Source organism: Nerophis ophidion, linkage group LG05 (assembly GCF_033978795.1).
Source record: "Nerophis ophidion isolate RoL-2023_Sa linkage group LG05, RoL_Noph_v1.0, whole genome shotgun sequence".
Taxonomy (NCBI): domain Eukaryota; kingdom Metazoa; phylum Chordata; class Actinopteri; order Syngnathiformes; family Syngnathidae; genus Nerophis; species Nerophis ophidion.
This window is the reverse complement of record NC_084615.1, coordinates 29,702,924-29,728,205: the sequence shown is the minus strand read 5'-3', so window position 1 is coordinate 29,728,205 and position 25,282 is coordinate 29,702,924. Positions and strand designations below refer to the sequence as shown.

General features: G+C 40.9%; 2 protein-coding genes across 5 annotated transcripts in view; both read left to right on the top strand.

The window, feature by feature from the left end:
• The first annotated feature begins 9,373 nt into the window (after window positions 1–9,373).
• LOC133552901 (visual system homeobox 2-like) lies at window positions 9,374–22,938 on the top strand. The gene is made up of 5 exons (XM_061900478.1): window positions 9,374–9,854; window positions 10,206–10,296; window positions 11,078–11,201; window positions 14,129–14,309; window positions 22,350–22,938. The coding sequence occupies exons 1-5, from the start codon at window positions 9,428–9,430 to the stop codon at window positions 22,637–22,639; spliced, it is 1,113 nt and encodes a 370-aa protein (XP_061756462.1). The 5' UTR covers window positions 9,374–9,427; the 3' UTR covers window positions 22,640–22,938.
• An 83-nt stretch (window positions 22,939–23,021) lies between these two features.
• acss1 (acyl-CoA synthetase short chain family member 1) overlaps window positions 23,022–25,282 on the top strand; it is a 42,227-nt gene continuing 39,966 nt past the window's right edge. For all 4 annotated transcript variants that reach the window (XR_009806788.1, XM_061900472.1, XM_061900469.1 and 1 more), the window contains exon 1: window positions 23,022–23,421. Coding sequence is in view for 3 of the 4 variants with exons in the window: in XM_061900472.1 (XP_061756456.1) it covers window positions 23,022–23,421 (400 nt within the window). In the remaining variant the exon portion in view is untranslated. The remainder of the gene's footprint in view (window positions 23,422–25,282) is intronic.

Genomic DNA, 25,282 nt, shown 5'->3' with positions numbered 1-25,282 from the left:
TAGATTGCACATTCCAGTACATATTCCATACAATTGACCACTAAAGATTAGATTAGATTAGATAGTACTTTATTTATTCCGTCAGGAGAGTTCCTTCAGGAAAATTACAATTTTCAGCACAATCCCATTCAAGATCAGACAAACATTACAGGGAGACAGAACATGGTAACACCCGAATAAATTTCAACTTGTTTAAGTCAGGGTCCACGTTAATCAATTCATGGTGACACCGTATTTGCGTATGATGTCACCTAGCGGCAGCATGTAGATACTGAAGAATGCAGGGCCAAAAACCAAACCCGGAGACGAACTGCATCCTGTCAGTAAGTTAGGAGTTAAACCAAGAAAAGGCTAAGTCTGACATACCACTAAGTGTTTTGATACGCTCTAATAAAATGTTTTGATCGACAGTATCCAAAGCAGCGCTAAGATCAAGAAGCAGCAACATGGATGACGCATCAGCATCCATAGTTAGCAATAGATCATTTGTCATTTTTGCGAGGGCTGTCTTCGTACAGGGATTTACCCTGAAACTGGACTGAAAGGGTCCACAGAGATTGTTAGACGCTAAGTGTTCATCGAGCTGCTCTGGAACAATTTTTCGATGATTTTCGAGATAAAGGGAAGGTGGGACACCGGCCGGTAGTTTACCATGAGGTCAGGATCGAGGTTAGGTCCTTTGAGCAGAGAATGAATAACCGCCTTTTTGAATTCTACGGAAACAATACCAGATGAAAGTGATTGGGTTAATAATATTTACCACAGATGGTCATAATATTACAAACAGCTCCCTGATAAGTTTCCCAGGAAGTGGGTCAAGTAAACATGTCTGTTTTGTCCCATTTACAAGTTGCAGGAGTTCTTTTTTTTTTTTCAAAAACAGAGATTATTTTGGAGGGCAATATCCAGCGTCCAGGGTGTACCCCGCCTTCCGCCCGATTGTATCTGAGATAGGCACCAGCGCGGGCTTCATGGTGGCAGAGGGTTTAGTGCGTCTGCCTCACAATACGTAGGTCCTGCAGTCCTGGGTTCTTTCTGTGTGGAGTTTGCATGTTCTCCCCGTGAATGCGTGGGATCCCTCCGGGTACTCCGGCTTCCTCCCACTTCCAAAGACATGCACCTGGGGATAGGTTGATTGATAACACTAAATTGGCCCTTGTGTGTGAATGTGAGTTTGAATGTTGTCTGTCTATCTGTGTTGGCCCTGCGATGAGGTGGCGATTTGTCCAGGGTGTACCCTGCCTTCCGCCCGATTGCAGCTGAGATAGGCGCCAGCGCCCCCCGCGACCCCAAAGGGAATAAGCGGTAGAAAATGGAATGATGGATAGGCACCAGCGCCCCCCCAAAGGGAATAAGTGGTAAAAACTGGATGGATGAAATATCCAGCGTACTTACATTTGTATCTGTGTTAATAGAACACAGTTATAGCTGGGACGTGTTATTTTTAATCTCCTTTCTCATTAGATCCTTTTTTTTATGAAATAAATTCATAAAAGCATCAGCCGAGTGGGTGGAATTACTGGGGGGGGGAGTCCCTTGTTGGGTTAGTGATGCTACTGTACTGAACAAATATTTAGTAGAGATTGGAGTATTAATTAGTTTTAGCTTAGGTAAGAGCCTGTTCATAAGTTATTAAACTAAGTTGATTCAAAACAAGTCTACATTGCATTTTTCTCATGGCGCTTGCACAATGGCCCGCATATTGGAGCTGCCTGGTGGCATTGCTTAATTAGGCGAAGACTTGATTCATTTGCACCAACTGACAGCTAATTAAAGAAGTGAGAGCACATCGGAGTGACGTTCCATCCTGAGGCCAAAAGGCCCTCTAGACTGCGAGAAGGTGTTGTGGTACATTTAAGCCTTTGTGCGTCTTTTAGCCCGCGGCCTCAAACATTTTAGTCAGCATTGGGGCTCATTCTGCAGTGTTGAAATGCAACCTGTTGAGCCATCTGCTTGATCGGGGGCAAGGAAACTGAATGGGAACATGACAAATGAGTCCGAATATACAAGTCTTGCCCAAAAGATTCCCAATTTGACGTATAAAAACCAGGCCTAATGAGGCAGCAACAGCTGAAGTTCAGTGTTGTGTCTGCGCCTGCTTTCAACAGGATGTCAGGTCCCACTGTCACAGGACGTTAAAACAAGTTGTCTGAGATGTGGGGGCCAAACTTTAAAGGTCCCGAACGAGTCAACTCTAATTTCTCTTTTTCAGAGCGACAAGGACAAGGCTCCCAGCAGGGGTCCGGGACTCGGCGGCCCATGTGAATCCAGGGAAGACAATTAGGGGCTTATTAGGGTGTACCTCGAGGGGCGTCCACTCGCCAGTTCGGGCCCGGCGCAGAGCCGCTGCCATCGCTCAAAACAGTCAGGGGCATTGTCTCACCTAATTACGCAGAAACCAGGGGCCCCCTTTTTGTGTTGCCACTGCCAGGCCTGTCCGATTCCCTTCTCCCCTCGAACCGCCAGTCCCTGTCCACTGTGAGAGTGTGCTAATTAGACAAGAAATGAGCCCGAGTAATTATGTCACTTCTGATTATGCCCAGCCACCATGACAACCGGTTTGGGGAAAGTTTTGTTTTTTGGGGGCCTCTCTGCAGGAAAGTATCCCCTTCGTTATGCCAATAACACATCTGCCCATGCAACAGGGTAGCGAAGAAACGGGTTGTAGGGACGGAAGCAAGTTATTGACCTAATTAAGGCGTGGCGCCCGCAAATGCCGACCGTGGAATTGCCTGTGGCACTTTTGTGGGAACCTTTTGTGTCCTCCACCTTAATGGGGTGTTTTGATCAACGGCTGTTTGCTGACCCGCCTACTCCTCCTGAATGGCTGACGCTGGGAAACGGCAATTAGCTAGATTAGAGGAGCCATTTCTGGGCTCCCTGAAAAACAAAAGCGATCAGAAGGAGCCACGAAGTGCTTCAACACTGACCTGCTCGTGTGTTTTGGATTTGAAACAGTTTCAGTGCACTTCTTCACTTCTTGCAGTTGTGCAGACGTTTACTGGGTTTACATCAGTACTGCCTTTTTATTAACTAGATGCATATTTGCACCGGCTTCACGGTGGAAGAGGGGTTTGTGCGTCTGCCTCACAATACGAAGGTCCTGCAGTCCTGGGTTCAATCCCAAGATCGGGATCTTTCTGTGTGGAGTTTGCATGGTCTCCCCGTGAATGCGTGGGTTCCCTCCGGGTGCTCCGGCTTCCTCCCACTTCCAAAGACATGCACCTGGGGATAGGTTGATTGGCAACACTAAATTGGCCCTAGTGTGTGAATGTGAGTGTGAATGTTGTCTGTCTATCTGTGTTGGTCCTACGATGAGGTGGCGACTTGTCCAGGGTGTACTCCACCTCCCACCCGATTGTAGCTGAGATAGGCGCCAGCGCCCCCCGCGTCCCCAAAAGGGAATAAGCGGTAGAAAATGGAAGGATGGATGGATATTTGCACCCACAAATATATAGTTTTGAGAATATAAAGATGGAACTGAAACACATTGACATTTCCTCTTTCAAATGTTTGCTATTTCTGCAACATTGTCATTGGGAACTTTTTAAACAAAAGCACAGTGTTAGCCTTGTAGCCTACTTGTGCTTTTATAAACAGCAAATAGCTAGATTAGAGGAGCAAATTCTGGGCCCCCTGAAAAACGAAAGCGCTCACACTGAAAAAAATAACTCATAAGATTTACTTGAAAAAGTTATTGTAAGTATTTGCACACAAATGATTTAAGTAAAATTTAATGCTGCAATATCAAGTAACACTCACTTGCCAGTATCAAGTAAATTCTACTTACCATATAACATAACAGTTGTGAAGATATTAAGTAACAGTTACTTAATTACATCCAGGTTTTAAGTTATATTTATTTAAACAAATTGGGTAAAGTCTACTTGTTTTTCATCAGCAGGAACATCATTTTACTCAAAACTTTAAGTAAATTTTATATACCGTATTTGCTTGAAAAGCCGCCGGGGCGCTAATAATTTTAAAACCTCTTCTAACCCATGCGCTTATTAATGACATGTAGTATAAAACTGAGTGTAATGAGAAAAAAAGTAATACTAAATTATCCAGCGGCCGCGGCCAGGTGGTTGTGGACCACTGCTCTACAGTAAGACACCGCGCCCGCATTTACACCATGTTGTGTGCATGCCGGATGAACACATGTGTTTCGCTCCTAATCACACAAGATTGCACTGCATACTTAGTCAACAGCCATACCTTTTACACTGACGGTTGTGATACAAACAACTTTAACATTCTTACTAATATGCGCCACACTCTGTGAACCCACACCAAACACATTTCTGGAGAACATCAACTCATTATAAATGCAAGATAAGAATTACCCATAATGCCACCTTGCAGTGCTCTGTGAAGTGATTCTACAGGCCGGAGCAGAGCCAGTCGGCCAGAGCCTGTTGTGCTGTGCACATGCGTCGTCGTGCATGCGTTTCAAAACACTATATTTTCAGAGTAAAGTTTATGTAATATTTTTAGGTTTATGTACGTACAACTATTAAACATTTAAACATAAGTAAAACTTACTCTTTCCCCATAATTCATGTATTACGTTGATAAAATGTTTAATTTTACTTAAGAAACTCTAGTTCTTACTGAATGTTAAAAATACTAGGTATAAATTATGACAGTTACTCTAATAGAGTTTACAGCACCAAAAAGTCACTTTTTTCAGTGCAGAAGGAGCTGCGAAGTGCTTCAACACTGACCTGCTCGTGTGTTTGGGATTTGAAACAGTTTCAGTGCACTTCTTCACTTCTTGCAGTTGTGCAGACGTTTACTGGGTTCACATTAGTACTGCCTTTTTATTAACTAGATGCATATTTGCACCCACAAATATATGGTTTTGAGAGTATAAAGATGGAACTGTCTTACATAAACACATTTACATTTCCTCTTTCAAATGTTTGCTCTTTCTACAACATTGTCATTGGGGAACCTTTTAAACAAAAGCAAAGTGTTAGCCTTGTAGCCAACTTGTGCTTTTATATCAAGACAGATTGCCATTGTAAAAAGAAGCTTTCAACAAAATGGTCAAATCTTTTGTAATTTTTATGTTGCTATAGTTTTAATATAGCCAATTTCTTGCCAGAGTGTCCTAACTCTGACCCTTTTGACCCGGGCAACGACTGAGTTGGTATAAGATATCAGCATGTATCACAAAGGGTCTTGCCTGAGGATATGCACCTGGATATGTCATTTTATCCCAGTCCTAAAATCCAGCAGTGGTACCCAAAGATGTTTTTATTTTTACAGCAGCGCTTTGGCGTACTGTACGAGTTTAATTAATTCTGTCCCGGAGCTCGTAACTCACACTACTCGTATAAATGATTTCTTTCTTTAATTCAATACACATCATATACTTATTTTCAGCACTGTCTTTCACACTCAAACCATCATACCCATGGATGGAAGAACTAGATTATCTTACTTGTAGCTATCCAGCTCATGGTTTAGCAACTGAGACTCTGGAATCTGGGAGCTGAAGCTAACGGGGTTAGCAATGTTATGCTTCGCTATGCTGGGGAGGTATCTCGGGTGTCAAACTTGTTTTTATTAATAGCCACAACGCAATTAGGGCTGCCTTTAGAAGGCTGCTGGTGACAGTGCATATAAAGAATGAATATAAACGTATCACAATTTGCATATAGGTACCGCAACTAACAGATTGATGAATAACCTCCTTTGAAATCGTAATTCATTGTGTCAAACAGATATTATTTTATTGAAAATTTCATTATTATTAATATACATATAAAAAATGTGTAATATGATAAGTATTTATTTTTGAAGTTTGGGAGCTAACTGAACCCCAGAGATGGCTTGTATATCTCATAAAATGTACGATGGTGCACTCACTAACCAAAGTACAGTATGCATTTTTTTACATATACAAAACATTACCAAAATCTTAACCTCATCATCTGGCTTGTGATTTAGTTGAATTATAGATTCATGTGTTTTTTCCCATCTCTGTGTGTATTATTCTATTCTTCCATTTATATATCAATCAATCAAAGTTTATTTACATAGCCCTAAATGACGAGTGTCTCAAAGGGCTGCACAAGCCACAACGACATCCTCGGCTCAGAATCATTTCATCGCCATAAAGTGTTTTTTTTTAGCATTGAAAAGCATGCAGAATTATAGCTAAGACTACACATAAATGCAAGTTATCCTAAAAATGCCACATTGATTTATAAGGAAACTAACTAAAATGTTCCTGTGGAATTTAACAGGAATTTGAAGGACTATATTATGACCATGTCCACTGTTTCATTATGTAATGAGCATATATAGTTATTGACACTGTATCGATTTGTTAAAAAAAAAAAAAATTGTGTGCATAAACAAATAAGATTGTTGTCTGTGTGGAAATGACGCTGAAAGTGAAGCGTCATCCCTGCCATCATCTCCTTATCATCATCATCTCCAAATGTGCTGAGGGCCCCTTGTCAGTCCCTTAGGAATCATCCGCGTGTGTATGCAGAATTCATTCTTTCATTCAGACCTACGTGTCCCAGATGTCCACAAGTGTGCCATATATTGCAGCAACATAGCTGATTAGAGACAAAGCGACACAATAAAAATTGCACAAAATTTGTTAAGCTTTCCCTGCACTTGTTCAAAGAAATCTAAATCACGAATATTATTTTTAAATAATAAAATACACATTTTCACCAGACTCTTATAGCAATTCACTGCACTGTCTAATTGTCCCCCCGGTGTGTCCTAAATACCCCAAACGGGGGCGTCGGGGGCTAAAAGGGAGAGAGGGGAGCTTAATGACATATCAACAGATGCACGGTTTCGAAAGACAAAAGGTTTTATTGCCTAAACCTAATTAGAATATGCACAACCGCATGGCGTTAAGGTCGAGTCTCGGATCAATCACGCCTTGAATTGATGAATGAACGTAACGAGAATGAATCTGCTTCATGCAACAGTTAAAACACTTACTGTGCGTATAGGTTGCCAAATGTAAACTGATATTTTCATCATGCAATGAAATTCATTTTAATGTATTTTATTTATTCCGTTCTGGATTACAATGGTTAGTGTTGCTGCTAAATTTCAAGCAGTGTTTCTCAACCATTGTGCCGCGGCACACTAGCGTACTGGTGTGCCGTGGGAGTGTATGTAATTTCACCTAATCGGGTTTAAAATATTTTTTTGCAAACCAGTAATTATAATCCATAATGTGCAGTTGTTGAGTGTCTGTGCTGCCTAGAGCTCGGCAGAGTACCCGTGTAATATTCTTCCATATCAGTAGCAGCAGGTAGCTAATTGCTTTGTAGATGTCGGGAACAATGACAATGGTTTGCAGGTAAAAGGGTATTGATGCCTAAACCAAAAATAAACAAAAGGCAAGTGCAGCTAAGAAAAGGCATTGAAGCTTAGGGAAGGCTATGCAAAACTAAAACTAAACTGGCTGCAAAGTAAACAAAAACAGAATGCTGGAAGACAGCAAAGGCTTACAGCGTGTGGAGCAGCAGACGGCGTCCACAAAGTATGACATGACAATCAACAACTGAATGGCAGCGTGACACAAGAACGAAAACAGTACACACAGGAAAACACCAAATAACTCAAAATAAGTCACGGCGTGATGTGACAGTACACCTACTTTGAGACGAGCTATAGTGATGCATGCTTGGTTATGGTTTGAATTAATATCAAACAATTGCGAAAACGACTTTTTAGGCTGCTGAGTTTAGTTTTTTAATGAAACTCTACTGGTGGCGTGCCTCAGAATTTTTTCAAAGGAAAATAATGTGCCTCGGCTCAGAAAAGGTTGAAAAACACTGATTTAGAGCATCCTCCTAGTTTACATTTTTCTCATATTTTCTTGGGTTCCCTCCCTGGCTTCCTCCCACTTCCAAAGACATGCACCTGGGGATAGGTTGTTTGGCAACACTAAATTGGTCCCTAGTGTGTGAATGTGAGTGTGAATGTTGTCTGTCAATCTGTGCTGGCCCTGCGATGAGGTGGCGACTTGTCCAGGGTGTACCCCGCTTTCCGCCCGATTGTAGCTGAGATAGGCGCCAGCACCCCCCGCGACCCCGAAAGAGAATAAGCGGTTGAAATGGATGGATGAAACTCTACTGGTGGCGTGCCTCAGAATTTTTTCAAAGGAAAATAATGTGCCTCGGCTCAGAAAAGGTTGAAAAACACTGATTTAGAGCATCCTCCTAGTTTACATTTTTCTCATATTTTCTTGGGTTCCCTCCCTGGCTTCCTCCCACTTCCAAAGACATGCACCTGGGGATAGGTTGTTTGGCAACACTAAATTGGTCCCTAGTGTGTGAATGTGAGTGTGAATGTTGTCTGTCTATCTGTGTTGGCCCTGCTATGAGGTGGCGACTTGTCCAGGGTGTACACCGCCTTCCGCTCAATTGTAGCTGAGATAGGCGCCAGCACCCCCGCGACCCCAAAAGGGAATAAGCGGTAGAAAAATGGATGGATGGATGAGTTCCGGCTGTTTGGATCCATTAGATCAGTGGTTCTCAAATGGGGGTACGCGTACCCCTGGGGGTACTTGAAGGTATGCCAAGGGGTACGTGAGATTTTTTTTTTTTAATTGTAAAAATAGCAACAATTCAAAAATCCTTCATAAATATATTTATTGAATAATACTTCAATAAAATATGAATGTAAGTTCTTAAACTGTGAAAAGAAATGCAACAATGCAATATTCAGTGTTGACAGCTAGATTTTTTGTGGACATGTTCCATAAATATTGATGTTAAAGATTTATTTTTTTTGTGAATAAATGTCTAGAATGAAGTTCATGAATCCAAATGGATCTCTATTCCAAAAAGGGCACTTTAAGTTGATGATTACTTCTATGTGTAGAAATATTTTAATTATAATTGGATCACCTGTTTATTTTTCAACAAGTTTTTAGCTCTTTTTATATCTTTTTTTTCCAAATAGTTCAAGAAAGACCACTACAAATGAGCAATATTTTGCACTGTTATACAATTTAATAAATCAGAAACTGATGACATAGTGCTGTATTTTACTTATTTATCTCTTTTCTTCAACCAAAAATGCTCTGATTAGGGGGTACTTGAATTAAAAAAATGTTCACAGGGGGTACATCACTGAAAAAAGGTTGGGAACCACTGCATTAGGTGAGCGCAATAAGTCTATGAGCTCATCTTTTCCCTGATTTATTTCCCTACAGTCATCATTATGGCAACATTAAAAAACGTTATCCGGGATGCGAGAAGTTAGGAAGTTCTATGCACGTCCATCATAGTGGACATAGGGGAGTGTGATGATTGGCTGCCTGTTGCCTGCCGGATTAAAAGGAGGCCGAGGGGAGAGTAAACGAGGGGGGGCGGGATAAAGAGGAGCATCCCGCCCGCAGCAGACAGCAAACTAAAAGTGAAATCTCAGCATCATGACCGAGAAGGACGGAGCTGTGCTTTCCGACACCGAGAACAAACAAACACCCACCGCTCACGGGGGACCCCAGCAGCCGCCCCCCGCCTGGAAGATGCCCCCCACCGTGCACCGTCGCACCGGCTTCGGCATCCAGGAGCTGCTCGGCCTCAACAAAGAGCCGCCGCCGCCGCCGATGACGACGCTGCCGGCCGCCGCTGCACCACGGCGCCCGCTGGAGGCCTTGCCCCACCGGGCCCACCTCCTGGCCGCCAGGTCGGCGCTCGGGCACGGCGCTCTGGGTGTGGGCCTGCTGGGGCCCGAAGGCATCCACTCCTTCTACAGCCAGCCCGCCTTCCTGGAGGTACTGTCCGAGGCGCAGAATGTGCACCTGCAGCCGCTGCACCGCGCCTCGCACCTGGACGCGCACAACTCGGCCAGCTCGGGTGAGTGTTCCAAATCCTCTTTAATTTACGATCTTTTATTCGTCTGCCTTTCAAAGTCTGCATGTTTATTTTTTTGTGCAATATAATACGATCTTTGTCACACGGCCTGAATTAAAAATATTAAGGTCAATTCGATACACTGTGCAAGCGATTTCGTTTCCCTTTGAATTTGTAAATATTGTTTGTAATTTTTAATAAATATTAATCAATTTGTAAATATTTTTTGGTATAATTTCCAGAAATTTGCATGTACGTTTTATTATAAGCATGTGTTGTATGAATTTAATTTAAAAAAAAAAAAAAAAAAGCACAATTTTCAATTCCTTTTCTGACATTTTTCTTCTTCCATAGAGTCCGATGACATGAGTTTGTCCCCTGGAGATAATACATTCTCCAAATCCTCTTTGAGCCAGAGCAAAAAAAGAAAGAAAAGACGGCACAGGTAAAAAATTAAAAATAAAACAAATATTTATTGTATAAATGCATGTTTCACCTTTTCCCTGTATTTGCTTGATTTAAAATGTATTCCTATTAATAAATATATAGGGCATTAATACGGATTAAGCCATCATCAATATTAATCGGATTTTTTTTTTTAAATGACGCAATTAACCAATGCAGTGCGAAATGGCTCAAAAACGTTGAATGTTGGCAAGCATTTTGTGGCGGTAGTGACAAGAGTGTACACCATTTCTAATTTCCATTTTATTTTGGTTTTTATTTCATTCGTTCAAGATGAAGAGAAAAAAATCAAAACAATCAACTGATGGAGGATGAGTAAAAAAGGTTTGTATAAACAGCCTAGAAGTGCAAAAAAGTGATTGAAGTGAGAATACCACATTAAAAACACATTATTTTGATGATTAATAAAGCAAAAAGAGTAACAGGTTTTCATTTGGATAAAAGTTAATTTAAAAAAATAAGCAATAAATTGTCCCTTTTTCTTGCATGTCTTTGCTCACGCAAAAAAAAAGAGTAAAAATGAATGTGTTATTTAATCGTGATGAATTGAAATAATTTGTTTGTTATTGTTTGACAGCACTAATAACCATGTTCAGGAATGTATTTTTGCTAAATCCTTTTCTAAATCTGAATTTAGTGTGCATGATGGGGAAATACTCTCCAATTTTCCTATAATAGAAGGCGTGTTATTGAGTTATTTTTTTGCCTGTATATTATTTTTAGATATCTGAATGTGTTTCTGTTTGTGCGCCCACGCACAGGACTATTTTCACCTCTTACCAGCTGGAGGAGCTGGAGAAAGCCTTCAACGAGGCCCACTACCCGGACGTGTACGCCAGAGAGATGCTCTCCATGAAAACAGAGTTACCAGAGGATAGGATACAGGTGAGCCTTTTAAATCCATCGCTTTATTTTGCACCAAGAGGTAGTAAATGTCTCATCGGTGGAATTAGTTGATGATAGCCAACTTCTCTGACCCCAAAAATGAAAGCATAACTACACAGAAATTAATTAGCATGTAGGTCAGCAGGTGCTTGGCTGCCACCCCTTCTTTTTTTAATTTCCCGGGATATTTCGCCGCCTGTCTTCTATCATCGGGCCTGTGGAAATTAACTTATTTTTCAATCAGCCTCCCTGCCCTTGGGGTCACCTCTCTCTCTCTCTCTCACACACACACACACACACACACACACACACACACACACACACACACACACACACACACACACACACACACACACACACACACACACACACCACAGGAGAGCTCACGCTGCTGTCAAAAGCATGATTGCTCATCTGAGGCCCATCTTTTTATGAGATGGAGGTTATCATCAGATCTACCTGAATAGCTTCCCCGCTTCTCCGCTTTGATCGTTTTTAATCCCGTTTCTGCACCACACACACACACACACACACACACACACACGAGCATCCAGACAATCTCATTCCACCTCTCGGGCCATTTTATGATGCTCGTTTTGCCTCATCCATATTCACAAGCTTGCTGAAGCTATTACGAAGTCTGGCTCAGTTTAAAGAAAAAAATCAATCAATCTCTGCACTGGAGGTAGCAGCAGCAGAAGAAGAAGAAGAAGAAGAAGAAGAAAAGGAAGAAGAAGACTGTACATGTGTCACACGTGTTGCTAGAGATGGAACCCATGTTGTTTCATGTTTTGTATTTAGAATCCATTTGATCTCATGTAAATAATCAGTTCTAGGGTCAAACTATCTCCCATCAGTGTAACATGTGTTAAAGGCCTACCTAAACCCACTACTAGCAGTCTCTGATAGTTTATATATCAATGATGAAATATTAACATTGCAACACATGTCAATACGGCCGCGGAGTTTCTTGTTGAAAACGTCGTGAAATGATGACGCGTGCGTGTGACGTCAGGGACTGTCAGGACATATTAGCGCAGCACCATTTGCGGCTAAAAGTCATCTCTTGTCATCGCTCAATTAAACAGTATTCTGGACATCTATGTTGCTGAATCTTTTGCAATTTGTTCAATTAATAATGGAGAAGTCAAAGTAGAAAGATGGAGTTGGGAAGCGTTAGCCTTTAGCCACACAAACACACAGTGATTCCTTGTTTAAAATTCCCGAAAGTGAAGCGTTACTATGGATCAGAGCGGTCAAGTGAACATGGTTCCCGACCACTTGTCAACCGGTAGGTTTCAGTGAGAAAATTGTGGTAAAAAGTCGCCTCTTAGGGGAGATCAGCTGAGCTTGCGCCATCTATGCAGCTGACGTCGACTTCCCTCAGAGACTGGCCTCAAGACACCCGTGGACACACCCCTCCAACTATCAGGTACTATTTAATCTCACTAAAACACTAGCAACACAATAGAAAGATAAGGGATTTCCAGGAATTATCCTAGTAAAGCTGTGTAAAAACATCTGAATCTGTCCCAATGCAATCGCCTTTTTTTTTAAACTTTATTTTTTTATGAAAACGATTTTTCTAGTCCTTCGCTATCAATATCACCATCCACACATCTTTCATCCTCGCTCAAATCAATGGGGAAATTGTCGTTTTCTCGGTCCGAATAGCTTTTGCTGTTGGAGGCTCCCATTATAAACATTGTGAGGACGTGAGGAGCCCTCACCCTTGTGACGTCATCGTCTGCAACTTCCGGTAATGGCGAGGCTTTTTTATCAGCACCAAAAGTTACGAACTTTATCGTGGATGTTCTCTACTAAATCCTTTCAACAAAAATATGGCAATATCGCGAAATGATCAAGTATGACACATAGAATGGACCTGCTATCCCTGTTTAAATAAGAAAATCTCATTTCAGTAGGCCTATAGGTATCTTTAAACACGGATTCAATTGTAAAAATAAGGAAACTTCGACGTTTGACTATTTGATGACGCATGCGTGTGTTTGGAAGGTGATTCTTGTCACTTAAAGTATAACTCAACTGGCTTGTTGTTATTTTTTTATGTTCACCTATTCTTTTAAGGAGACATGACACATGTACCGTATTTTTGGCGCTAATTCCGGTTCTTTGGTTGTTATCAACTTTTACTTAGTAGGGATGGCTTTACAAACTCAAGCCAAAGAAAAAGTCAGTCTACTCCAGGGCAGCTGTGGCTACTAATGTAGCTTACCACCACCAGGTGTGAATGAATGTTGAGTCCCACTTCTCTGTGAGCGCTTTAAGTGTCTAGAAAAGCGCGATATAAATCTAAGTTATCATTATTATAAAAATCACTCACAACGTTACTCATATTAGTCCACATCCTTCTATTTGTTTTTAAATATCTAAACAACCTCGCTCCAACATATCTCACCGACCTCCTTCAGCCTTACTGCCCCACCCGATCCCTAAGATCAGCCGATCAGCTGCTACTGACGGTCCCTGACACAAGGCTGAAGCTTAGAGGTGACAGAGCTTCCGCCGCTGCTAGTCTCAAACTCTGGAACAACCTACCTCTGAGTGTTAGACAAGCCTCCTCTCTTCCTGTTTTTAAATCTCTATTAAAAACATACTTTTATTCCTTGGCTTGTAACACTGAGTGATATCCATCCTGCAATGGCGCCCCATTATTCACCTGCTGTGAACCTGTTTTTATGTTTTATTTATATATTTATTTTTATCATGTTCTGTTTGTGTTGTGTCGTTTGCTCGGTTCTCGTATTATCTTTTAACCTGCCCATTGTACAGCACTTTGGCTACCCCTGTGGTAAATTTTAAATGTGCTTTATAAATAAATTTGATTTGATCTGATTTTCTAGCAGACGTCTCTACTCTTTTGGCTTATTTGTATTATTTTTATGACCGCTAGTTTCTTTCCTCAGGTGTGGTTCCAGAACCGCAGGGCCAAGTGGCGGAAGCGGGAGAAGTGCTGGGGCCGCAGCAGCGTGATGGCGGAGTACGGCCTGTACGGCGCCATGGTCCGACACTCCATCCCGCTGCCCGAGTCCATCCTCAAGTCCGCCAAGGAGGGCGTGACGGAGTCGTACGCCCCGTGGTTGTTAGGTGAGCGGGTTGTCTTTGTTGATGTGGATGAAAAAGGACGGGGATGATAAAAAGTGTGGCGTAATGTAGTTGCCAATAGCACTTTGCTGAGATGCATTACGAGCACAACACAAATGACCCCAGAGCTGCAGCCATCCATTTTCTATGGCGCTTATCCTCTCGGCCTATATATCCCAGCTGACTTCAGGTGCACATAACACACTCACTTTATTACCTATTGACAATTTAGAGCAGGGGACTCAAACTCAATTTACCTGGGGGCCACTGGATGCAGAAACTGGGTGAGGCTGGGCCGCAAGAAGAGGTTTCTAGGGGGCGGGGTTGGGGGCCAGGGGTATATATAGTAGCCTGGAAGAGTTAGGGCTGGATCGGATTCTGGGTATTTCTTCTGTTGTGTTTATGTTGTGTTACGGTGCGAATGTTCTTCCAAAATGGGTTTGTCATTCTTGTTTGGTGTGGGTTCACAGTGTGGCACATATTTGTAACAGTGTCAAAGTTGTCTGTACGGCCACCCTCAGTGTGACCTGTGTGGCTGTTGATCAACTATGTCTTGTAGTCGCTTACTGCGTCTGCAGAAGCCAAGTACAACATGTGACTGGGATGGCACGCTGTTTGTACAGGTTGTAGAGGACGCTAAAGGCAGTACCTCCACGGTGCCACCTTATTATTGTTGTTTGCATAAAATTCGGGTGAATGTTTACCCCTGGAGGGGCACTGAAAATGGGCAGTTTCCCAGAAAAATCGAGGGTATGCAAGTATGACGCTGTAAAGCGTCATTCATATAAAACTTGCGGGCCGCACCAATATTAAATTACATATTAAGGTGCGGGCCGCAAAATAACGTCTCGCGGGCCGCGTGTTTGATACCCCTGATTTAGAGTCTTCAATTAAATACATTTCTACATGCAAACTCCACACAAATATGTCCAAATGGAGATTCGAACCTCGATGTCCTGACATGCTAACCACTAGGCCACCGTGAACACTGAGATGTGTTTCGCAATTGTTGCTTTAACCGTCATACATTTTTTAAGCCTCATTTTAGGCTCCTAAACACTTTTGTCAGGTAAACATACACACCATTCATCAATTATCCATCATTTTATGCAGAATGCTCACGCTATAACACAGGGTTCCCCAACCTTTTTTCCACCAGGAACCGGTTTAATGTGCATTCATTTTACGGACTTGCTTTCTACGTGTGGCAGATAAAAACAGCCAAAAAATTATTCTTTGGCTACAATCTGACAGTTAACATGTTATATGTCCATTAATGTGCATTGTCCCATATACTATAACAAAGGAGTTGTAATGCACATCTATTAACAAGCTTATTGGTGTTTAGTGGGACAGGTGAAAGTTAAATTGGAGAAAATGCGGTAGTTCATAAATTAATTATTAAATTAATGTTTCCGTATGGCCCGGTAGCAAATGCGTCACGGACTGGTACCGGTCCCCGAAACGGGTGTTGGGCACTACCGGTCCCCGAAACGGGTGTTGGGCACCACTGTTATAAGGTATCGAGGGCCACATCGCAGTCAAGGCCGCCCTCAGAGGGCCGCTTGTAACAGTGAATGAAAGAATACAAAAGTATAATTGCCTCATTAGGTTATTGCACAAATGCCTATATGCATTTGGTTATTTGATTTGTGTACGCACAAATTGATGGATAACTTGCTTTTAAATCATAAGTCAAGGTTACAAGCAGATATTTAAGTACCGTATTTTCCGCACTATAAGGCGCACTTAAAAACCTCAAATTTCCTCAAAAGCTGACAGTGCGCCTTATAATCCGGTGCGCCTTATATATGGATCAATATGGAGCCACAACAGGTCTCGCAACTACGGTAAGCAGCTGCCGACTTCATTTTTCCCACGTAGAAGAAGCGCGTGGTGCATGCTGGGATATATGACTGCGGGAGGCTTGCCGTTTCTGTGTGTTTATGTAAAGACCCCAAAATGGCTCCTATTAAGAGACACGCTTACGACGCAGAGTTTAAACTCAAGGTGATCAGTCACACAGTAGAACACGGGAATAGAGCAACAGCGAGAGAATTTAACATTAACAGCAGCGACACTGACTCGTTTAATGAGAACTTTGACGAGACGGATGTTATGAATACGGCATGTTGGATGCCGTATTCACCCAACTGTTTAATTCGGACACTGAAGAAGAAGAATTCGAGGGATTCGTGGATGAGGAATAACTTAATAAAGTGAGCTTTATATGTTTATTTTGTGTGTTGTGTTGTGTTGTGTGACATTATCGTTTCGGCAAAATTTTGATTTTGATATATTATTGCTTTGCACTACTTGGAATGTTACTATATTGTGATTGCACTGACGACTGATTTACCGTAACAGTATCAGACTGTTTTTTTACGTGTTTATTGAATCAGGGAAAATAATAAAACAGCTGTTTATTCATTTTGGGAGTGAACGGAGTTGTCAGAACGTTGGTTTGTAATCTATTAATTAAGTTTGACTTACCTATCTGACTGTTTTGTTGACAAAATAGGGTATTTATTGATATTTTTTACAAACTATACTGTAGTATATAAGAACTAGGAGTGCTAAAAAATGTTTTTTATCACATCAGAATCCCAAATTTTATTTATCTCGTAAATTGAATAACATTTTCAAAACAATTTTTTAAAACTTTTTTTTACAAATTAGATTAAAACATTTTACTTAGTTACATGTCATCAACAACCAAAAGGAAGTTTTGTAACCTGTGAACTGTTTTGTTAAGGTGTTATTATTATACCAAATAATACGTTGCAAAAATCAGTTTGAATTGAGAATTGTGTTGAAACGAGTATCAATTAGGAATCAGATCCTCACTCCAAGAATTGGAATCAAAAGGCGAGATGCCCAAAGATTCACACCAATTACAATTGAATATTCGTTGCATGGGCAGATAATATCAAAGTTTCAAACATACAGAATTTTCAGTATTACATACATGTTTTTATGTCAAAATGGAAACTCTGAAAACATTTACCGGTAGTAAGAATGATTAAGTATGGACATTATTTCCAGGCTTTCGCGGGCCACAATAAATAACGTGTCGGGCCGGATCTGGCCCCCGGGCCTTGAGTTTGACACATATGCTATCAAGGAGACCCAACATGTGTAAATTGTCCACAATCAACCTCCATCCATGTGCCACAATCATTAGGCATTTTGACAAGATCATGATTTGTACGAGTCTTTTTAACTCCACGATCCATAAACTGGATTGCGTTTTGCAATTTAAGCATCGGGTGATGTGTGTTTGCGTCAAATATGTGCAAAATTATTTTCTTTCAGGCCAAAAAAAAACCTCCACTATGTTTCTCGTTTACGGTACTTGTTATTCTCACTTTAACAATGGGAAAAACATTTTTTTCTGCATGTGCATAATCATTCTTCACAATAATAGTTGCCAGACAATTATGCACATGCACAAACCACCTAATACAGCCAAAACACAAATGTTTTCCATTGAAAGAACTTTATTAATGTTTTGGATTGATCAAGAGCACTAATAATATTTTTAGTAAAGCGACTGGTGCACGCAGTGTAATTTACAAAGAGGTAACTTCAGGTAATATAAAGCTCATGTTAGCTTGACGCAGTTGATGGTGTGTATCAAATGGGTGTGTATCATCATATGTATAAGTACTCTTAAAGCAGGTTTAGATCAAACGCCACAAGTAGGCCCAAACAGTGTAAACACTGTTTTGCCTGCCAAACAATATGTGATTCTCAGCTGTGGTCCGTATGGACAGCGGCAGTATTCAGTTGTAATACATGTTCCCACCACTTGTGGCAGTAATGACAAGCTCACAGAGAAGTGTCTCATTAAGTGCATACAAATATGACTAAAGTGTAGATGTATTTTCTTTAGCAGTTTAATTCTATTGACAGTTTAGTTAAACAACACATTCTTTATTAATTTTGTTTAGTTATTTTAGGGCAACATAATTGTATGTAAATGTATGTTTCTTCTTATGCAGTATATTCGGATAGTCCTTATTTTTATAATCACCTTAAGGAAGCTTAATGTTTGTGTTAAATAATTGATAATATTTGTGATTAACAGACGGTTTCATATCATTTGACAAGTTGTAAGTTGTAAGAAGGTTGGATATGAATAAGTAGATGAAGCAATTCCTTAAGGAATTGCGTGTGAATGCTCCAATGCTGAAGTTGAACTGAAATGCAGACAGAATGTAGAATGAATGTTAGAATAGTTTGGATGTTGGAATGGTTTGAATGTTGAAGAGTTTGAATTTCCAGGAGAACCAGAGTTTGGCCCGGAACTTGGGAAAGTGTTAGATTGAATGTCCAGGATGAGTGGACTGTGTTAATATCGGAATGGTTCGATTGTAGCTGAGATAGGCGCCAGGGAATAAGCGGTAGAAAATGGATGGATAAAAATGGGTTTGAATAAGTTGAAAAATGTGGGAATTGTGCAACTTGGAAAAATGTCCAATTCATTTCAATGGTAAATTTGGGAATTTTGGAAAAAACAGGATTAAAATTTTTTTTTTGATAGCATGAATGTTCTGAATGTTGGCTTGTGTTGGAATATTTCAAAACGATTAAGAAATGTTATCAATTAAATATTAACATATTTAATTGATAAGCGGTATTATAGAATTCCTGGAATTTCAGGAAAACCAGTTTAAAAAATAACTTAGTTTTTTGTCCAGATTAAGACCATTGTTGATGGTGAAAGGGTTGATGTGGGTTGAAAAATGTGGAAGGAGTGAACGACAGAAAAAAGGGTTTGAAAAACAGGAATTCTGGGAGTTCCTGGAATTTTTTGGAACTTGGAAAAATTATAGTCTGAATGTCCAGAATGTATGGAATATTTTGGAGGTAGAATGAAATATGTGGAAATGGTGCAAGTTTGAAAAATGGTCAATTCATTTTGAATTGGACAAATGTCCCGGAAAACCTGGAATTCTGGGAAATCTGGGAATTTTTGGAATTTGTCAAGGGAAAGCACGCGATTCCCGAATAGCCTGAACAGTTTGAAGTTGGAACGGTTTAAATCGAAAGACAAATAATTTAAGAAATTAATTTTGGTGTAGAAAACCATACTTTTGTGAATGTTTTGGAGCATTTACACAATTATTGAATATGATTAAAATCAAAAGTAAGATTTCTAATTCAGTGTTAATATTTGAGTGAGCCTCGGATTGGTTAGGAACTCCTGCTATAGAGGATCTTTAACAATATGTCTTTAAAAACAACAGACTGCTCCTATCTTTGGATCTTTGACAAACACAAAAGTAGCAAGAAACACATCAAAAATAAATAAAGCAAAACATGTTCTCGACCAAAAATCACTTTATATTCTTTACTGCTCACTAGTGTTACCATATCTGAGTTAATGTGCAGAAATATGAGGAAACAACTACTAATGTGCACTTCATTCACTAAATGTGTTAAAAAAAAAGATCAATTAGAATAATATGTAATGTTGGACATAGAGAACATACAAACCCTTTATTTATTAAATCAGAATTACAGGAATTCAATATTTTGGTGCAATTGCAAACAGCTAAAATTATGTACAAAGCAAACTATAACCTGCTTCACAGAATGTACATCACTTCTTCTCAACAAAAGAGGAGTAATATAACCTTAGAGGAAAATCTCATTTAAAACATTTGTATGCACGTATAACACTTAAAACCTTTAGCATATCCGCAGTTGGGATTAAATTATGGAATGAATCAAATCAAACAAAGCACCAATATGATTCAGTTTAAGAGACTGTTCAAACTACAAGTGTTCACAAAGTACACAGAACAATAAATATTATGAACATCTTGAAACTTTTTTTTTTTTCATCGAGACAAAGATTATTTAAGTATTTAATACATGTTTGCTTACTATGGTATATTATTTGTTTGTTACTTATTTGTTCACTGTTCTGTTACAGAGAACAAAGACATGGGATAAAATTGCTGAGGTATGAAAGGGGGTATGATTAAATAAGCTGTGCTTCTTCCTACTCCTTTTCAAACGGGCTGTAATGAAACAACTGGAATTGTGTGATGGATTACATTGTATTGTATGCATGTTCCAAATAAACTGAAACTGTACTGAACCGTCACCTTTTTGGTTATCATGCAGGCCGACTGCTCATTCTCACAGGAAACACGGTCGAGTCCACCGAGTGTTGACACGGTCGATAAAAACCAGCCGTCAATACCGTGATAATCCCACTTCATTACCACAGATTAGACCAGATCTCCCAACGTTTCTTGTGTCAATTGATTAGGTGAAATCTATCAGGCGCTCTCTAATTGATTAAGAAGAAGTCATTATTCATCCACTTGTGCAGTCTTCCACTTCAGCCTTGCATTTCGATGTCTACTGTGAGGATGTTCTAACAACCAAAAAACAACCTACAGTCGTAGTCAAAAATTTACATACACTTGTCAAAATTATTGTAAACTCAAAACAGCCATGACATTATGTTCTTTACAAGTCTTATTTTTTTATCTAGAGTGATTGGAGCACATACTTATTCATCACAGAAAACATTCATGAAGTTTGGATTTGTGGGTCTACTGAAAATGTGACCAAATCGGCTGTGTCAAAAGTATACATACAGCAATGTTAATATTTGCTTACATGCCCATTGGCAAGTTTCACTGCAATAAAGCACTTTTGGTAGCCATCTGCAAGCTTCTGGTTGAATTTTTGACCACTCTTCTTGACAAAATTGGTGCAGTTCAGCGAAATTTGTTGGTTTTCTGACATAGACTTGTTTCTTCAGCATTGTCCACACGTTTAAGTCCGGACTTTGGGAAGGCCATTGTCAAGCCTAAATTATAGCCTGATTTAGCCATTCCTTTACCACTTTTGATGTGTGTTTGGGGGTCATTTTCCTGATGGAACACCCAACTGCGCCCAAGACCCAACCTCCGGGCTGATGATTTTAGGTTCTCCTGAAGAATTTGGCGGTAATCATCCTTTACTCTCTCTCTGTAAAATACCAGTTCCATTGGCAGCAAAACAGGCCCAGAGCATAATACTACCACCACCATGCTTGACGGTAGGCCTGGTGTTCCTGGGATTAAAGGCCTCACATTTTTTCCTCCAAACCTATTGCTGGGTATTGCGGCTAAACAGCTCGATTTTTGTTTCAACCGACCATAGCACTTTCCTCCAGAAGGTCTTATCTTTGTCCATGTGATGTTAGATGAAACAAAAATTGAGCTGTTTGGCCAGCAATATGTTTGGAGTACAACAATTGAGGCCTTTAATCCCAGGAACACCATCCATACCCTACCGTCAAGCATGGTGGTGGTAGCTCTGGGCCTGTTTTGCTGCCAATGCAACTGTGCTTTAAATGGAACAATGAAAAAGGAGGATTACCTCCAGATTCTTCAGGACAACTTAAAATCATCAGGGGTCTTTGGCGCAGGTGGGTGTTCCAACAGGACAATGACCCCAAACACACGTCAAAAGTGGTAAAGGAATGGCTAAATCAGGCTGGAGTTAAAGTTTTAGAATGGCCTTCCCAAAGTCCTAACTTAAACATCTGGACAATGCTGAAGAAACAAGTCCATGTCAGAAAACCAACAAATTTAGCTGAACTGCACCAACATTGTCAAGAGGAGTGGTCAAAAAATTCAACCAGAAGCTTGTGGATGGCTGCCAAAAAACCGCCTTATTGCAGTGAAACTTGCCAAGGGATATGTAACCAAATATTAACATTGCTGTATGTATACTTTTGACCCAGCAGATTTGGTCCCATTTTCAGGAGACCCATAATAGATTCATAAAAGAACCAAACTTCATGAACGTTTTTTGTGACCAACAAGTATGTGCTCTAACCACTCTATCACAAAAAAATAGGAGTTGTAGAAATTATTGGAAACTCAAGACAGCCATGACATTAGATAGTACTTTATTCATTCCGTCAGGAGAGTTCCTTCATTATGTTCTTTGCAAGTGTATGTAAACTTTTGATCGCGACGGTATGTAAAATGTATGTCAACTTTTGACCAGGACTGTATTTCCATTCAGGTATGCACAAAAAGTCTGTGGAAACGTCACACAGTCCTCCGGACAAAAACACAGTGGCGCCGACACAGGAGAAGGCGGCCTTGGCGGCGGCGGACGCAGGGCCCGAGGAAAAGGAGAGGACAAACGGCGATACGTCTCCCATCACGAGGGATGAACTGCGGGTGAACAGTATCGCCACGCTGAGAGCCAAGGCGCAGGAGCACAGTGCCAAGATGCTCGGCACCAGCAGGCCCAAGGCGGAGGCGGAGGACGGGTCAACGGAGGACGAGGCGGCGGACGTAGACCCCTAAGAACACTTCTCCGCAAGCAGGACCTGACATCTTTAATGTTATTTCTCAAACCTGCAGTTGTAGCTTTATAGCCGCAACAAAGAATCTGCCACAGGGACATAAACCACAGCTAGTCGTGACCTTTGACCTCCACGTGACTTGTGATCATCAAGCACAGTAGGACTCCCCCCCCCCCCCCCCCCTCCCCGCCTCTTTCAATGTGTGTACATATACTTGATCAAATGTATAATACTTCACTTGTATGTGTGTGTCTATGTATATATATATATATGTCATCGATGTCTGATTAAAATGGGATATTTAAAAAAATATTTTGGTTGGAAAAAGGAGACAATTGCACCGCCCTTGAACGCACCACACAAGCCCAGCCCCCCTCCCTCTTATGGAACTTCTTGAGTGCCGTAAAAGAAAAGAAAAAAACAAGCGCAGGGCGACGCTGAGCGCGCATTTCTTATTCTTAGCCGGATTTATCTCTGCTTTCAAAATGTGGCTCTCCCACGGACGCGTTCAGGTGTCGTCACTCAGCCGCCCGTTGTTGCGCGCGGTGCAGGGCCGGAGGAGGAAGAGCCACGCCGCGGCGTTCATGCCAGAGGCGGCGGGCTTCGAGGGCGTGCGGGACCGCGCGGAGTTACAGAACTTCTCCGTGGCTCACGCCGAGAGCTTCTGGTCCCGCGTGGCGCGTCACCGACTGGAGTGGATGAGTCCCTTCCACACCGTGCTGGACTGCGACCTGAAGCGGGGGAAAGTGAGGTGGTTCGAGGGCGGGAAGCTCAACGTGTCCGGTAAGTTTGTGAGGGAATGTTAAAAGTTCTTGTGACAGTGAACGCACCACGCTTACTGTACACCAGGGGTAGGGAACCTATCGCTCTCGAGCCAGATGTGGCTCTTTTGATGACTGCATCTGGCTCTCAGATAAATCTTAGCTGACATTGGTTAACATGACAAGTAATGAATAATTCCGCTGGTAATCACAGTGTTAAAAATAACGTTCAAAATATAAAACATTCTCATGCATTTTCATCCATCCATCCGGTTACTACCGCACCTGTTCAAGAAGTCGCATTAATGGTAAGAAGTATTTTATTTATTTTTGGTTAGCCTCAGAATAACAATGTTAATAAAAAGAATAAGAGACTTATTATACTCTAAAAATGTTGGTCTTTCTTAAAAAATGTATGCATATAGTTGTATTCAGTGTTAAAAGAAAAAAAAAATGATATCGCTCTCACGGAAATACTTTTAAAAATATTTGGCTTGTATGGCTCTCTCAACCAAAAAGGTTCCCAACCCCTGCTGTACACCATTGATTGATTGATTGATTGAATGATACTTTTATTAGTAGATTGCACAGTTCAGTACATAAACCATTCATTCATCCATTCATTCATTCATTCATTCATTCATTCATTCATTCATTTATTCATTCATCCGTACAATTGACCACTAGATGGTAACACCCGAATAAGTTTTTCAACTTGTTTAAGTCGGGGTCCACGTTAATCAATTCATGGTAAATGAAGGGGTGTCAAAGTCATTTTAGATGGGGGGCCACCTGGAGACGAATCTACTCCCAAGTGGGCCAGACTGGTGAAATCATGGCACGATAACTTATAAGTAAAGACAACTTCAGATTGTTTTCTTTCTTTAAAATAAAACAAGCACATTCTGAAATTGTACAAATCATATTGTTTTTGTTTTTTCAATTACCTGTTGCAGTTAATAGTATACAGGTATATACTATATTTATATTTTCTGAATAAATTATGTGATAATGTCAATCAGTCAACTCATTGGTGTTCATTTTCAATCTATCTAGATACAAAATTATATCAAACTCAAATTAGAGTATGTTATTAATGTAATTTGATAATTTTTCTTGACTGAGTTTGTTTTATACATATGTAGCATAATCTACAAATACACAAAACATTGCTATTGTGACATCCAGTGGACACATTTAGAATACCGTATTTCCTTGAATTGCCGCAGGGCATATAGCATGGGTGTCAAACTCTGGCCCGCGGGCCAAATTTGGCCCGCCATGTAATTTCATTTGGCCCTGGAGGCAATATCAAATTAACATTAGAGCTGGCTCGCCGGTATTATACAGCGGCGGTGCCGCTGTAACACCGCGTTCACCGCTAATGCAAATACTTGCCAACCCTCCCGGTTTTCCTGGGAGACTCCCGAAGTTCAGTGCCCCTCCCGAAAATCTCCCTGGGCAACCATTCTCGTGAATATCTCCCAATTTCCACCCGGACAACATTATTGGGGGCCGTGCCTTAAAGGCAATGCCTTTAACGTTCTCTACAACCTGTCGTCACGTCCGCTTATCCTCCATACAAACAGCGCGCCGGCCAAGCCTCATAATATAAGCAGATTGTACACACTCATAAGTGAATGCAAAGCATACTTAGTCAACAGCTATACAGGTCACACTGAGAGTGGCCGTATAAACAACTTTAACACTGTTACAAATATGCACCACACTGTGAACCCACACCAAACAAGAATGACAAACACATTTCGGGAGAACATCTGCACCGTAACACAACAGAACAAATACCCAGAATCCCTTGCAGCACTAACTCTTCTGGGACGCTACAATGAACGCTACCACCAAAAAGGTTAATTTGTTCAACC

What these genes read in the sequence shown, in the direction of transcription:
- LOC133552901 (XM_061900478.1), top strand. Translation starts at nt 9,428, where the DNA reads ATGACCGAGAAGGACGGAGCTGTGCTTTCCGACACCGAGAACAAACAA. An exon ending in GCACAACTCGGCCAGCTCGG is followed by an intron (nt 9,855 to 10,205) that starts GTGAGTGTTCCA and finishes CTTCTTCCATAG; the next exon opens with AGTCCGATGACATGAGTTTG. An exon ending in AGAAAGAAAAGACGGCACAG is followed by an intron (nt 10,297 to 11,077) that starts GTAAAAAATTAA and finishes GCCCACGCACAG; the next exon opens with GACTATTTTCACCTCTTACC.